The 15,869-nt window shown below is 44.2% G+C and overlaps 1 protein-coding gene across 1 annotated transcript; it reads right to left on the bottom strand.

Annotated features, from left to right (window-relative positions):
- Positions 1-5,244: 5,244 nt before the first annotated feature.
- ccdc47 (coiled-coil domain containing 47) lies at positions 5,245-14,126 on the bottom strand. Its single transcript, XM_072442709.1, has 13 exons — positions 14,004-14,126; positions 12,345-12,637; positions 11,598-11,702; positions 11,359-11,533; positions 11,056-11,177; positions 10,884-10,949; positions 10,703-10,804; positions 9,833-9,943; positions 9,682-9,767; positions 9,549-9,607; positions 7,868-7,977; positions 7,627-7,794; positions 5,245-6,627 (listed from the first exon to the last, which is right to left on the bottom strand). The coding sequence occupies exons 2-13, from the start codon at positions 12,621-12,623 to the stop codon at positions 6,547-6,549; spliced, it is 1,464 nt and encodes a 487-aa protein (XP_072298810.1). The 5' UTR covers positions 12,624-12,637; positions 14,004-14,126; the 3' UTR covers positions 5,245-6,546.
- Between the last annotated feature and the right edge of the window lie 1,743 nt (positions 14,127-15,869).

Here is a 15,869-nt window from a genome sequence, read left to right as displayed (position 1 = left end):
AAAAACTCTATGTCATATGTAATATGTCACTTGTCCTTAAACTCTTCCTCAGAAAAATGTATTAAAATGGGGTGCCACGTTACAATAACTACACCCTTTTAGCCTTATTATATATACATAATAAATAATACTTAATAAAATACTTAATAATGAACACATAGTTTATTAAGAATGCTTCTGGTTTAGTAAATGCTTAATTAAGCATATTAAGCTGTTAATAAACCTGAATTATTCTTAATAAACTGTGTTAGTTCTTTGTTCAGGCTGTTAAAAGTGTTAAAAAGTGTTTGCTATAACAGTAACAAAAGCAGCTCAAATGGAACGTCTCAGACTTTATCGACCAAATATGTTTGATCTGTTTATTTCAGCTCTGGAGTGGCAAGTAAAAATAGTGGCATTGAAAAAATATTTCAGGCGTCAGACCAAATAACTTAAGGAAAATAACAATCACAAATGACACAAATACACAAATGAATAAACACGTAAAATGTGGACTGCTAAACATTAGAGCAATTTCCTCCAAATCGCTCTTAGTTAATGAATTAATTAGTGACTATAACATAGATCTTCTAGCTCTAACTGAAACGTGGCTTCAACAAGACGACTACGTCAGACTAAATGAGTCCACCCCACCCACCCATGTTAACTTTCAGACCGCCAGGAGCACAGGCCGAGGTGGTGGTGTGGCAGTGATCTCCCACTCAAGCCTACTCATGAGCCCTAAAACTAACAATGCATTTCACTCATTTGAAAGCCTTATGCTGTCGATCACATGTCCAAATATGAAAAACCAAAAAGGAGTTTTGTTCATAGTTATCTACCGACCTCCTGGTCCCTACTCAGAGTTTTTAACAGAGTTTTCTGACTTTATATCAAACTTAGTGTTAGCCTGGGATAAAATAGTTATAGTTGGAGACTTTAATATCCACGTGAACGTGAGTGATGACGCTCTCAGTAATGCCTTCAGCGCCTTGTTAGACAGCATTGGTTTCACTCAGAATGTAAATAAACCGACTCACACTCACAAGAACACTCTGGATCTTGTCCTAACGTATGGAACAGAGATTAGTGACCTCATTGTCCTCCCTCAAAACCCTATATTGTCAGATCATTTCCTAATTACCTTTCAGTTTATTCTTAAAGATCATCCAGTCCCACAAAATAAAGTTATAATGAAAAGGACAATATCTGAAAAATCTATCTCAAAATTCAAAGAAATAATAGAGCCAATATTCAGTGACATGTCATGTGATCCTGCTGAGAACAGCTTTAGTCCCAGTTTAAGTGATCAATGTGTCGACTTGACCATGAATTCTCTGAAGTCTGCTCTTGACGTTGTAGCGCCGGTAAAACAGAAGGTCATTAGGCCAAAGCGCGCCTCCCCCTGGTACAACCAAGAACTGCGTTCACATAAACAAAGAGTTAGAAAGTTAGAGGGATTATTTCATCGCTCTCACACAGAAGAATCCCTAAAAGCATGGAAAAGTTGCCTGCTGTCCTATAAGCAGGCTCTGCGTAAGGCCCAAACCAGATATTATTCAAATCTAATAGAAGTCAACAAAAGTAACACTAAATTCCTTTTCAGCACTGTAGCTAGGCTAACAAACTGTCACAGCGCAGTAGAGCCCTCAATCCCAGCTACACTTAGCTCTGATGATTTCCTCCTATTTTTTAATAATAAAATAAAAACAATCAGAGATAAATTAGATGAAATTACCCCCGCTATTAGCCCTGAACTAGCCCAAGCTGTAAATCTAACGTCCCATATAAATCCACCTGTAAACTTAGAAAGGTTCACAGCTGTTGATCAAGCAGAGATAACTTCAGCCATTATGTCCTCTAAAAGCTCAACTTGTGTCCTAGACCCCATTCCAAGCAGACTCCTCAAAGACATTCTCCCCCTAATTATAGACCCTATTCTTAATATAATAAATACTTCACTCGAAAGTGGCTATGTTCCACAGTCCTTCAAACATGCAGTCATTAAACCTCTTCTGAAAAAGCCTAATCTAGATCCCGACCTATTGGTAAACTACAGACCTATTTCAAATCTTCCCTTCGTCTCTAAAATCCTTGAAAAAGTTGTAGTAAAACAGCTTTGTCGCCACCTGCAGGACAATAACTTATTTGAAGTTTTCCAGTCAGGGTTCAGAGCCCACCACAGCACTGAAACTGCACTAGTTAAAGTCACAAATGATTTGTTATTAGCCGCTGACGATGGACTGGTCTCAATCCTGGTTCTGTTGGACCTCAGCGCAGCGTTTGACACCATCGACCACAACATTCTACTGCAGAGGTTAGAATGTGATGTAGGTGTTGGAGGAACAGCCCTCAGCTGGTTTAAATCCTATCTATCTGATAGGTTCCAATTTGTTAATGTAAACCAGAGCTCCTCACCAAGCTCTAAAGTAATTTACGGTGTGCCACAGGGTTCGGTACTCGGTCCAATTCTGTTTACTCTTTATATGCTGCCATTAGGCAACATTATCAGAAAGCATGGCATTAACTTCCACTGCAGATGACACTCAGCTGTATTTATCAATGAAACCTGATCAGAGCGATCAAGTAGACAGACTTAGTACTTGTGTGAAGGAGATAAAAACCTGGATGACACTAAACTACCTGCTTCTTAACCCTGAAAAACCGAGGTCATTGTGCTTGGCCCTAAGCATCTACGAGACTCTCTATCTGAGCAGATAGTCACACTGGACAATGTTAGTGTAGCCTCCAGTTCTACTGTAAGAAACCTTGGAGTCTTATTTGACCAGGAGCTCTCATTTAAAGCTCATATAAATCAAGCTTGTAAAACAGCCTATTTCCATTTGCGCAACATCGCCAAAATCAGAAGAATCCTGCCTAAAAGTGATGCTGAAAAACTTATCCATGCATTTGTAACGACTAGATTAGACTACTGTAACTCCCTGCTTGCAGCGTGTCCTAAAAGCTCCATAAAAAGCTTTCAACTGGTTCAAAATGCAGCAGCAAGATTACTAACAGGAACAAAAAGAAGAGAGCACATTACGCCGGTGCTGAAGTCTCTTCACTGGCTCCCCGTCGAGTCTAGAATCAAATTCAAAATTCTACTCTTGACCTACAAAGCCATAAAGCCTCAAAGATGCTATAGAACCATATCATCCAAACAGAGCTCTTCGCTCTCAGAATGCTGGCCTTCTGGTGGTCCCAAGAGTCTCTAAAAGTACAGTAGGAGGTAGAGCGTTTAGCTACCAAGCTCCTGTGTTATGGAATCAGCTCCCGGCCCATGTTAAATATGCTGACACAGTCTCTTCATTTAAGTCCAGGCTTAAAACGTTCCTCTTCGAAATCGCTTATGGTCAGACTAGTTAGGAACAGAAAGATAAACCCACAGCTTCAGCTACGCTGCCCTAGGAGTAACTATGCTGGGGGAAGTATGACAGCTTGAGCACTATCCTCTTCTTCTTCTGACTACTTATGCTATCAAACAATATTTATTTTTTGATTCCACTTGCAAACTGTTCACCGCCTTCTTTTCTTTCTCTCACTCCTGAGGACCTGTGGACCCAGATGCCCCTCCCCTGGTGAAGTGGTCCCTGCCCTGTGTGGACGGTCCCTCTTCTGCCTGAAGAGTGGGTCCAGCTCGCCTCAGTCGGTCCCTCATCTGCCTGAAGAGTGGGTCCAGCTCCAGTCTCCTTGTGTCCGTCTGTCCGTCTGTGAGAGTCAGATCTCTCCTTCACTGGAACTCCTCCAGGTTTCTACGCTTTTTTCCCAAAGAGGTTTTTTTTGTAGTTTTTCCTGGCCGAGAAGGAGAGTCTAAGGACAGAGGACCCTGGGACATCGTCCCTCGCCACCACAGACATTGTCTGACTTCATCGCCACCACAGACATTGTCTGACTTCATCGCCACCACAGACATTGTTGATTCATTTCTCCCTGTGGCCCTCAGAGGCAACTGTTGTTGTGATTTTGGGCCTTACAAAAATAAATTGATTTGATTTGATTTGATTTGAAGTAAAACTGTTAAATTTAGCCTCAGCCGCACCCGTTTGTTTCAACACTACCACCAACACTACCACCAACACTACCACAAACACCACCTCTGGCGCTGCTGCTAAAGTGTCTCAACTTGTGATATCTGCAGGAAATCACATTTATTTTGAAAAATAGTAGAATAAAACATTGTGTAAAATCAGTCTTTGTGCTTTCAGTCATATTTACCCACCTGTGTATGAATGCTGTGTGTGATTGATGGTGGGAGGGGCCGATGGCACAGATCGGCAGCCTCAGAGGGCCCCAGGGCAGGAGTGGCCACCACAAAGTGTGAAAGAATCAAGAGTTCCCACAAATCCTGGAAATCCTAGAAAATATTGTGCTCGTTTTCCAAACTTGGACGAAGCGTCGGGAAATGAGAGAAAAGACCAAACATCACGGAAAATGTCCTTTGATTTCAAAGTAAAAGAGAATTCTGTGATAACACGTTTTTAAAAAAAACATCCTCTAATATAATATAAAGGAAATGTCATGGGAACATGTTATAATAAGTCCAATAATTAAAGTCGGTAGTGGCGGTAATTTAACTCTGATACCAGCCGCCATAAAACACCAAAGAAGAAGAATTGTTTATCATCAATGATATTCAACACTTGGTTCTTTCGCCAAAATGTGCAATACCGTCATATTTATGTGCAATTACTGTCGTACTCACATGCAATAATGCCATATTCAAGTGGATAGAACTGACGTAAATTAGAGTGTTTATTTTACCATTATTAGTATTATTTTGTCTTACGCCGTTTTATTTTATCTTTATTTTTCCCCTCCATTAAAATATGAGAGGTTCTGTCTATAAGAGTTTTGTTTATAAGAGTTCTTCTACTAAGAGTGTTTTTTAAACTTCCTATAAGTTATTCGTCTGTTTCCTCTGTATCAACCTGCGTTGCAACAACGAAATTTCCCCATGTGTGGACAATAAAGGGATATCTTATCTTAAAATAAATGGTTGAAAACGTGTTCCTTTTTCCCCAGTGTTTTTCTACTGCTCCTGGTTCAATGCAAACACAGCACATGCAGAGAATATATAATATATGAATATACACAAATAGAACTGTGACGCTGTCACAGGATTATTAAAATGTAGAAAACATGTTTGTAAATGTCAGGATTATGTCACTGAGAATATTCTGGACAGAAGTGTGGGAAATAAATCTTTGGACTAAAGCTGTGATGAAACATAAACAAATACACAAACAAAACAGGAGAAAAGCACGATTACAGATTCCAGTTCATTTTATTTCATTTGCTCAGGTAGAAACAGCTGCAGATAAATAAAAAATGATCGTTTTAAAGTTAATAAATGATCATGTAAATAGATTTAGCATCTTTAAAAAACAACACAATTTACAGAGTTTAAAAAGGCTCACGGAGCAAAAGGACAAACCCAGGTCCTGAACCGGCTCTGCTCTGCCAAACATGAAATCCACTAAAGACCTCAACTCAGAATATTTATTGTTTTGAGGACTTGTTCGGTTGTTTCTCAGATTAAACGCTGATAAGAATGCAAATAAAATAATGCTCTAGTTTTCTCGTTTTCAGCCAATTTAGATCGAAAACATTTAGACATTTTCCAAAACAAATAAATCAATCTCAACTCGTCAAATCACTTTTATAACTCGAGACGCAAATGAAACCGTCGCCAACTACAATTTCTAGTGTCAGAACATTTAAAACTGGTTTAATTACATTTCTTTAGTGTAGTCTATAGTGTTAACTGAACTAATTTCACAACAAATATACAGTTGTAAATTAAATCATACTTAAATTCAAAGTCTTTTTTATATTATTGAAATAATCTGGCGACCCACGAATAAAGGTTAAACATTAAAGGTTGAACGGACGATTTTTTTGACCAAAATCTGAATCTTGTTTCCTCGTGGTGTGGACTGCCGATTAGTCCTGCCACGTATCAATCATAAAACGTACCTACCGCTCACCTGGAGCCGCGTGTGGCTCGTCCCCACGAGCAGCACAGTTCAGCGTGTCTAAGTGGATGGATCTATCATAATATAGTTCCCTCAGTGTACAGGACAAAATGAAAACGGAGAAAGACAGTTCGAGCTTACACAGAAGAAAAGGGAAATCTACGGGAGACGAGAGATGCGATGTGATCCGTCGCACTAATAAACAAACGCACGTGTGTGTTGTATCAGTCCGCACGGGGGAGTGCGCATGCGCACTTCCGCCTGAGTTCTCAAATCGCCGAAAAATCGTCCATTGCGCCTTTAAACTAAACGCCTGAATGGTCTCACACTGAATCTAAACCTGGACTAGAACAAGTTTATTTCAGGACTAAACGGCTCAAACAAAGTCTTAAAATGTTAAATGTTTGGTATAATTCCAGTAAATACATCCAGACCAAATCATTTCACTCAAAACGCGACAGATATTCTGATTTGCCGGCCGTTTAGCTGGTGCAGAAGACAGTTTTCACAGCGTGCAGAGGGTCGTGAGTGTGTAATGGCGCGTGGCGGGCAGCAGGGGGCGGCGGCGGCCTGAGCGGAGCACTTCCTGTGGTCACATGGCTTTCACCTTGATCTGCTTCATCTTCATCTGCTTCTTCTCAATCTTCTTCTGCTCCCGACGCTGAGCCGCCTCCTGGAAACGCAACGCAAGAGTTACGACAAACGACCAGCAGATTGTCATTTCACCGTGACATTTGTAGCGAGCAGCAGATTGTCATTTACACGTTTTTATTCTTTAAAAGCGGCGACGTGATATTATAAAACTCTACGTTTGTCAGTGTGATTTCCAAAAAAATAATCACAGTAAGTAACAGGGAAGTGGGCGGGGATAGGGGGTAGGTGGAAACGGCACTTTTCTGAGCACCCGAGCCGCAGGACAAAAACAGGATCATTTAAACACGCAGGAAACAAAATACAACTTTTGAGGGAATAAATGATGAGGAAACGGTCACAATTAAAGCTGATTACCGTATTTTCCGGACTATAAGTCACACATAGTTGCACATTTTTCATAGTTTTGGCCATGCTGCATCTTATACTTGTATTTATACTTATACTCCGGAGCTACTTATGTGATATTATTTGTTTTTTTTCACACTTGCAACCGCATTTCATACTCCAGTGCGACTTATATATGTATTTTTCTTCTCTATTATGCATTTTTGGGCTGGTGCGACTTAAGGGACCTCCATACCGCGGCAGTCGAAGCTTCCAGTTTACATTCAAAGTCTATGTAAACGCGCGTCGAGCACGGAAAAGCGTCCTTCGTTTTTGCGGCGCGTTTTCTTACGCTCTCGGCGCTTTGAGCGCACGTATGAGGCGGCCGAGGCGGCCAAAGCAGCCGGCGCGACATGTTGAGATTTGTTCAGCTCGCTGCAGCAGATGCGCCACAGCAGCCAATCAGATGACGTCCTACGCACGACCCGGAAAAAGACCCAAAACAAACCCGCAAGATAAAAAAAAAAAAATCCTTAAAACGCAGCTCTTGGAGCAAATAATGATATTGACTAAACTATGCTCAGCTCTGAAGTTCCTTTGCTCTACTGTAGAACTTGAGATGTTTTTGCGTTTTTAATTCGAACAATAAAAAACGCAAGCCGACCCCCGGAGCAAATGCAGTGCGCGTTCTGACCTCCAGGCGGCGCTGCCTCTCCGGGTCCTCCTCGTTCATGATCCTCTCCTTCTCCGCCCTCTTCTTCTCCTCGCGGCGGGTCTGAGCGGCCTCCTGCCTTTGAGCGTGAGTTTGCTTCAGGAAGTTCTCCTCCACGCGAGCGCGGTTCCGGTCGGCTTTCTGCTTCCCCTGAAACACGCCAGAGGGACGATCACCACCGGGGGGCACCACCGGGGCCTCTGTTAAGGCTCTAAAGTGGTACCTCTCTGTTGAGGCGCAGCTTCTTGACTTTGTCGATGCTGTAGATCACCATGTTCATCAGAGGCAGCAGAGCGTCCATGTCTTTGGGGGAAGTGTGGCCCGTCCCAGGCACTAAACACAGACTTCAGGTGAGTTTAGAGCGCTTTAGCAGAAGAGTTTAGAGCGCTTTAGCAGAAGAGTCAGAGCGCTTTAGCAGAAGAGTCAGAGCGCTTTAGCAGAAGAGTCAGAGCGCTTTAGCAGAAGAGTCAGAGCGCTTTAGCAGAAGAGTCAGAGCGCTTTAGCAGAAGAGTCAGAGCGCTTTAGCAGAAGAGTTTAGAGCGCTTTAGCAGAAGAGTTTAGAGCGCTTTAGCAGAAGAGTCAGAGCGCTTTAGCAGAAGAGTCAGAGCGCTTTAGCAGAAGAGTCAGAGCGCTTTAGCAGAAGAGTCAGAGCGCTTTAGCAGAAGAGTCAGAGCGCTTTAGCAGAAGAGTTAGAGCGCTTTAGCAGAAGAGTTTAGAGCGCTTTAGCAGAAGAGTCAGAGCGCTTTAGCAGAAGAGTTTAGAGCGCTTTAGCAGAAGAGTTTAGAGCGCTTTGGCAGAAGAGTCAGAGCGCTTTGGCAGAAGAGTCAGAGCGCTTTAGCAGAAGAGTCAGAGCGCTTTAGCAGAAGAGTTTAGAGCGCTTTAGCAGAAGAGTTTAGAGCGCTTTAGCAGAAGAGTTTAGAGCGCTTTAGGAGAAGAGTTTAGAGCGCTTTAGCAGAAGAGTTTAGAGCGCTTTAGCAGAAGAGTCAGAGCGCTTTAGCAGAAGAGTTTAGAGCGCTTTAGCAGAAGAGTCAGAGCGCTTTAGCAGAAGAGTTTAGAGCGCTTTAGCAGAAGAGTTTAGAGCGCTTTAGCAGAAGAGTCAGAGCGCTTTAGCAGAAGAGTCAGAGCGCTTTAGCAGAAGAGTCAGAGCGCTTTAGCAGAAGAGTCAGAGCGCTTTAGCAGAAGAGTCAGAGCGCTTTAGCAGAAGAGTCAGAGCGCTTTAGCAGAAGAGTCAGAGCGCTTTAGCAGAAGAGTCAGAGCGCTTTAGCAGAAGAGTCAGAGCGCTTTAGCAGAAGAGTCAGAGCGCTTTAGCAGAAGAGTCAGAGCGCTTTAGCAGAAGAGTCAGAGCGCTTTAGCAGAAGAGTCAGAGCGCTTTAGCAGAAGAGTCAGAGCGCTTTAGCAGAAGAGTCAGAGTGCTTTAGCAGAAGAGTCAGAGCGCTTTAGCAGAAGAGTCAGAGTGCTTTAGCAGAAGAGTCAGAGCGCTTTAGCAGAAGAGTCAGAGCGCTTTAGCAGAAGAGTCAGAGCGCTTTAGCAGAAGAGTCAGAGTGCTTTAGCAGAAGAGTCAGAGCGCTTTAGCAGAAGAGTCAGAGCGCTTTAGCAGAAGAGTCAGAGTGCTTTAGCAGAAGAGTCAGAGCGCTTTAGCAGAAGAGTTTGAGTATAGAGCATCACAATGAAGCCTGATTAAAAAGGCCTGGCTCTTTTATCAACATGAACTTTAAATAGAGTCTAAGTGAATATAAAAGAGTTCACAAATGCAGTTTTAAGGTACCGTATTTTCCGGACTATAAGTTGCATTTTTGGGCTGGTCCGACTTATACTTCGGAAAATACGGTATTTTCTTCTCGTCTGAATCAGGGAAACGTCTCGTCTTTGTTCAGTTAAAAGAGTCAAAAAGGTGATTTTGTTACCGTTAAATGTAAACAGCAGCGTCTTCTTGGTCTCGGGCAGCTTCAGCGGCTGACCCTCCCTGAAAACACCCACATCGCGAGGTCACTCTGAGGTCAGAAGGCGCAAAAACAAAGACAGGAAAGATGTTCTTACTCTTGCATAATTTTTGGACCAGAAAATTGGTCCGAGAAATGTATGGACTCGATCTTCTCGGCGTGGTTGGTGATGTAATGCACCATCTGCAGAGAGAGAAGAGGTTCAGGGCGGGTGCGGGAGGGCATCATTGGGAGGGCATCAGGCGTACCTTGTTGTCCATCACCCCGTCCGTCACCTCTCCCATCTCGCTGAGGATGGTGAGAGACTCGGGAAGTCCGAACTTGGCCCCGGACTTGGGCTTGTCGCCGCAGAACTCGCTCTGAAACAAAGACGATGGATTTGACTTAAACACAGTGAAGATTGTGATGTTTGAAGCATGTGCAACAGGATCTGGTATAATCCAGTCTCAAGAGAACGAGCATCGCACGAGCATCGCACAGACACACGTTTTCTACAAATGTGTTCAAAGTCTATTTAAATCTGAGCTCTGGACTTTGGGGGACAGAGCATTCACTACACTTTCTTGTAATGTATTATTATTTTTATGCATTTATTATGATTTTTTTTTACAAATGATTATTATTGTTTTTAATGTTTTCTTGTATGTTTATAATTATTATTAAATGTATTTTTAAAAATATTTTGGAATTCTTTTTATTATTTAAAAAAACTACTATTACTATATTTTTTTTCTTCTTTTTTGGACTTTTTAAAAATTATTATTTAATGCATTTTCTTTTTTGAATGTTTTTTTTGAATGTTTTTACAAAATACATTTTATTATTTTATCATCGTTATTGTTGTTGCTATATTCAACAGGAAACCCCTGGGCTGCATGATTTGGGAAAAGTATCTAATTGTGAGTCGCGAGATGACGGTTACCATGGCGATGTGTTTTTAACAGTGACATCACATTTTCACAAACACGTCCAGGAGAAATGAAGCTGAGCCGCCCCAATAAAAAGATGTCAACTACAGGGTTTGTCTCCACAGACAAACGCTGTCTGGCTCACACTCTGCCCTTGCACCATGAGCTCGTGGGTTCAGGTCCCTCACACATAAAGGTGAAGCATCTCACCAGGTCCTGCATCTCCTTCTGCAGCCGCGCCATCGCCTTTTTCGTACCGACGGCGAAAACAAACGTGTCCATGTCCTCATCGTTCAGAGTCACTTTGATTTGCTGAAAACAAACAGAATTGGTAAGAATTATTCTTTGAGGCCTCCAAAACTAGCTGTTGTTTTGCAGAAGTAAAACTCACCACTTGGTCACAAACGGGCCTCATCATCCGGGCCAGAACATTGAGCAGGTCCTGTCTCTTCAGGAACTGGAACAGACACGTCCGTCACTGCAGTAACACTGGTAACACGCCCCTCCTGCCGCCCCCTGCTACCTCCCACTGCCCCCTCCTGCTGGGCCCGTGTGTGTGTTACCTTGAGCTGGATGAGCATGCCTTCACAGCAGACTCGCCCGGAGCACCACAGGTTATATATGTGCTCGTTCTCCTGGTTCAGAGTCCCAGTGCTCACGGCGTCTTTACTCGTGCCATCGTCTCCTACAGTCACGACACTTGTCACATGACCATTTTACACATTTTAGCAAAACAAGATAAATAACGCACACGCGCACTCCCGAGCAGCACACGCGCACTCCCGAGCAGCACACGCGCACTCCCGAGCAGCACACGCGCACTCCCGAGCAGCACACGCGCACTCCCGAGCACACACACTTCTCACCCACGAGGGCGAAGTTGCTCTCGAGCAGCTCGCGGTGAGAGTTGAACCAGGCGTGTGCCAGGCGACTGTTCTTGTTCTTCCCGATGATGTAGTTCATGATATAGGCCAAGAGGCCGGTGACCATCAGGATCTCCATGTAGTAACTCTCCCAGCTGTTCTGGAGGTGAGCGGGAACCTGGAACAGCCAAAAGAACCTGTGTCCAAGAACAGCCAAACAGACAAACTAGGCGTGTGTTTACCGTGTGGATGATGAGCGGGTCCTTCATGGAGTGGCCGCCGCTCTTCTCCATGTCCCCGATGCCCTCGAACTCCTCCTGGTCATATTTACTGTAAAGATCCTGGTCCTGGAGCGGAAACAAGAGTTCAACATGAATGAGACAAGGAAACATTGTTATTTCATCATTTCCTTTGCTAAAAATTATGAGACGGGGGCAGTAGCGCTCTGAGACGGGGGCGTGTAGCGCTCTGAGACGGGGGCGTGTAGCGCTCTGAGACGGGGGCGTGTAGCGCTCTGAGACGGGGGCGTGTAGCGCTCTGAGACGGGGGCGTGTAGCGCTCTGAGACGGGGGCGTGTAGCGCTCTGAGACGGGACGTGTAGCGCTCTGAGACGGGACGTGTAGCGCTCTGAGACGGGACGTGTAGCGCTCTGAGACGGGGGCGTGTAGCGCTCTGAGACGGGGGCGTGTAGCGCTCTGAGACGGGGGCGTGTAGCGCTCTGAGACGGGGGCGTGTAGCGCTCTGAGACGGGACGTGTAGCGCTCTGAGACGGGGGCGTGTAGCGTTCTGAGACGGGGGCGTGTAGTGCTCTGAGACGGGGGCGTGTAGTGCTCTGAGACGGGGCGTGTAGCGCTCTGAGACGGGGCGTGTAGCGCTCTGAGATGGTGTGTAGCGTTCTGAGACGGGGCGTGTAGCGCTCCGAGACGGGGCGTGTAGCGCTCCGAGACGGGGCGTGTAGCGCTCTGAGACGGGGCGTGTAGTGTTCTGACCTGCGCCTCCGCGTCGTCAAAGCTGTCCTGCCCCTCCTCCAGCTCCACCGTGGCCTCGTCATCCTCGTTGTCGTCGGCCGCCGCCGGGGCAGAGTAACGCGGGGGAGGGGCCGCGTCCTCCGCCTCCGCCGCGGAATCCTCGCTCAGCTCCTCGAACTCCGCGAAGTCGTTGTCGTCGAAGTCGGCCAGGTCCTCGCCGTCGTCGAAGTCGTCGTTGTAGCGCCCCCTGGAGACGGGGAGCGCCAAGAGGAAGAGCAGCAGGAGGGGCAGAGCGCGCATGCTGCTGATCGGGACTAATCGAGTCAATTATAAAAAATAGTGTTGTTGTATTTCTTCAATGTTTGTCCGGACTAAAGAAACTCTAAACACACACGAAAAGACCATTTATAACAAAGACATGATCAAATCAAAATGTCAAAAAAGAATAAACTATTCTTTATCAATAATACACTTTATTTGTAAATATTCTCTCTAGTCTCCATATTTCGACCTTTATTTAATAATAACATATTTTAAAAGGCTCAATGTTCAATAAAAATCATGGCTGGCTCAAGGAGGACTACAACATTTTAGGTTTCAGACGGATTATTAAATGTGTGTAATAATTATGTGTGTAATTATGAACAAGCTGTCATTTTAAAAGTGTGTAAAAAAAGAGTTCTTATTTACACTTTTCCTTTTGGCCCTGACAAGTCCAATGTTCAGACGGCACTTTATAACAGATTATGTCAAAGTGATGAACATTATCATTTAATAAGATATAGATTATAGATAAGTGCATTTGGCTCCTGCTCAGCTCGTCTGTCGTTTGGGAGTTTTAAACAGTTAAAGTGTGAACAATAGAGTCTGTGTTTACTCTTTACACAAAGGAACGACAGAAGCAGGAGCCAAGAAACGAGTGTGAAGAAGAAGAGAGTTAAGTCCAGTTTGTCTGTCTCGTTCCTGAATAAAAGACACTGGAGACTGCGTTAAATAAACACTAATATGACATTGTTAATGATTAAGCGACATCAGATCCACATGACGATTTCAAGTCTTTACAACAACAACAGTTTTTTGAATTTCTGAGGTAAAAATGTCAGTCAAGTTTGTTTTCCATTAAAAAAAGACAAGAAACTCAACATTGAATGAGATTTAATAAAACTGTTCTGTGGTAAAGTCTGTAGTATATATATATTATCAAAAAAAAAAAAAGTGAATTAAACATTTCTGTATTGTTGTTGTTGCAGACAGATCACTTTATATTACATTTGTTTATTACGTTTGTTAAATGCTCTTTAAGGGGATTTCCAATGATAAGTTGAATAAATAAATAAATAACAAACAAATAATAAGAAACATAATGTCGCAAGCTTCTGGCATTAACCGAGAGTGTCAGATTAGCATTTAGCATTTAGCACACAGACTCTGGCGAAATAAACTTACTTTAACGTCAGCATTTCTCCGCGCGTTCTGTCTCGGCTCGACACGACTAAACGACCCCACAGACTAGTGACATGTGCGGGTTTAAATCGCTCCGGCAAAGCCCCCTTCCCCCCCACGATCACGATTAGCCCCTTAGCAAATCTCTATTAGCCCGATGCTAGCGCCGCGGATCGGGCAGCGTCAGTGCGGAGCGAAGCACGCCGGTGAAAAAAGCGCCGCAGCGGGGGAAAGCACGCGCGTTTACCCGTGAGTGAGCCGCGGCGGAGGTTTGAGAGCGCAGTCCTGGAGCTCAGATGACCTTTGAGAATCACAGCAGCAGCAGCGGCAGAGTTTACACACACACACGGCGAGCGTCACCACGGCGTAGGAACGTCACGTTACGTCACAGCGTACGGAGGTCTGACGGACGGTGGAAGAAGCAGCGCCCCCAGCTGGTGAGAAAGAGGCAATACATCCATGGGAGGAGGCGGGACTTGTTCATACACGGAAGCGGGACGGAAGCGGAAGTTGATACTGGATCCAACATGGCGGCGGTGGAGACCAGTGCCGCTCATACACACATAATAACACCGCCAACTCAGGCACAAAAAAATATCTTAGTCCAAATCCGAAGCATTCGAGGCATTTGATGTTTACAAGTTCCAAACATTGAGTTCTTGGCGGTCTTCTCATACTGGAAAACATTTTGGTAAGACATAATTTGATAAACACTACACACGCGGGTGCACACTGAAGCAACTAAAACACGGTGGTCCAGACATCAGAGAAAAAGCAAACGACTTATCACTATTAATGATGAATTGAGGGTCTTTTTGTCCATCTGCCTCGTCTACACGTCATAAATATTTAGTCGGCCTGAAATTAAAAGTTAAAACTAGTAGGCCTACTTATTAGTTAAGTACGGCTAAAATAATAATAATAAATATAGCCGCAAGCGGCAATGATCGGCCCTCGCCACACCGCCGCAAGATGAGCCCCAATTGTCCTTTTAGTACGCCTACTGCTGAATCTTTGACGCTGTCACATCTTCTCCCCTTTGTTTTACCATTCAAAAAGCAATTTTATTTTGAATTCTTGGCAAAATGTGCGGCTTTGCCACATGAATAAAAATGTGGATAACTTTTGATGGTCCTCCCCTGAAGATGAGTCTCACCAAATTTCAGGTTAATAGGTCTGACGCCCTGGGAGGAGTTCGTGAAAGTCTAAAGTGTAAACATGTTTTGGCGATTTCCCCATTGGAATGACATAGGAGGTTTTGGTCATCGCTACGGCAAAGCCATAACAATTATAAGATAAGATAAGATAAGATATTCCTTTATTGTCCCACATGGGGAAATTTCATTGGTGCAACGCAGGTAGATACAGAGGTAGATACAGAAGAACAGATCACTTATAGGAAGTCTGAAAAACACTTTCAGTAGAAGATCTCCTATAAATAAATAAAAACTCCCATAGACAAATAAATAAATAAATACATAAATACCATTGCATGTGATCACGACAGTAATTGCACATGAATATGTGTCACGACAGCACATAGATTGCACATGAATTTCACATGAATTGCACATGAATTCCAACAGCAATTGCACATATGACAGAGTTGCACATCAGTATTAGGTTAGGTCAGTATTGCGAGTGTTCAGTACTAACAGTTTTTGTTATAAAGTCTGACAGCAGCAGGAAGGAAAGACCTACGGACCCTTTCCTTCGCACATCGAGGGTGGATCAGTCTCTCACTGAAGCTGCTCTCCAGAGCAGAGAGAGTGTCCTGCAGGGGGTGACACTCATGGTCCAGCATAGATGTGAATCTAGCCAGGACCCTCCTGTCCCCCACCTCCTGCACCGAGTCTAGAGCACAGCCCAGGACGGAGCTGGACTTCTTGATGACTCTGTCCAGCTTCCTCCTCTCCCTCTCTGTGATGCTGCTGCTCCAGCAGGCCACACCGTACAGGAGGGCTGATGCCACCACAGAGTCGTAGAAGGTCTTCAGGAGTGGCCCTGTCACTCCAAAAGACCTGAGTCTCCTCAGGAGGTAGAGCCGACTCTGGCTCTTCCTGTACAGTGCGTCTGTGTTATGAGTCCAGTCCAGTTTGTGGT

This window comes from Eucyclogobius newberryi, unplaced genomic scaffold (genome assembly GCF_026437365.1).
Source record: "Eucyclogobius newberryi isolate DKJ021-1_F unplaced genomic scaffold, fEucNew1.0.hap1 SCAF_13, whole genome shotgun sequence".
NCBI classification, from domain to species: Eukaryota; Metazoa; Chordata; class Actinopteri; order Gobiiformes; family Gobiidae; genus Eucyclogobius; species Eucyclogobius newberryi.
Note: the sequence above shows the minus strand (reverse complement) of the source record. Positions and strands in the feature narration are given on the sequence as shown.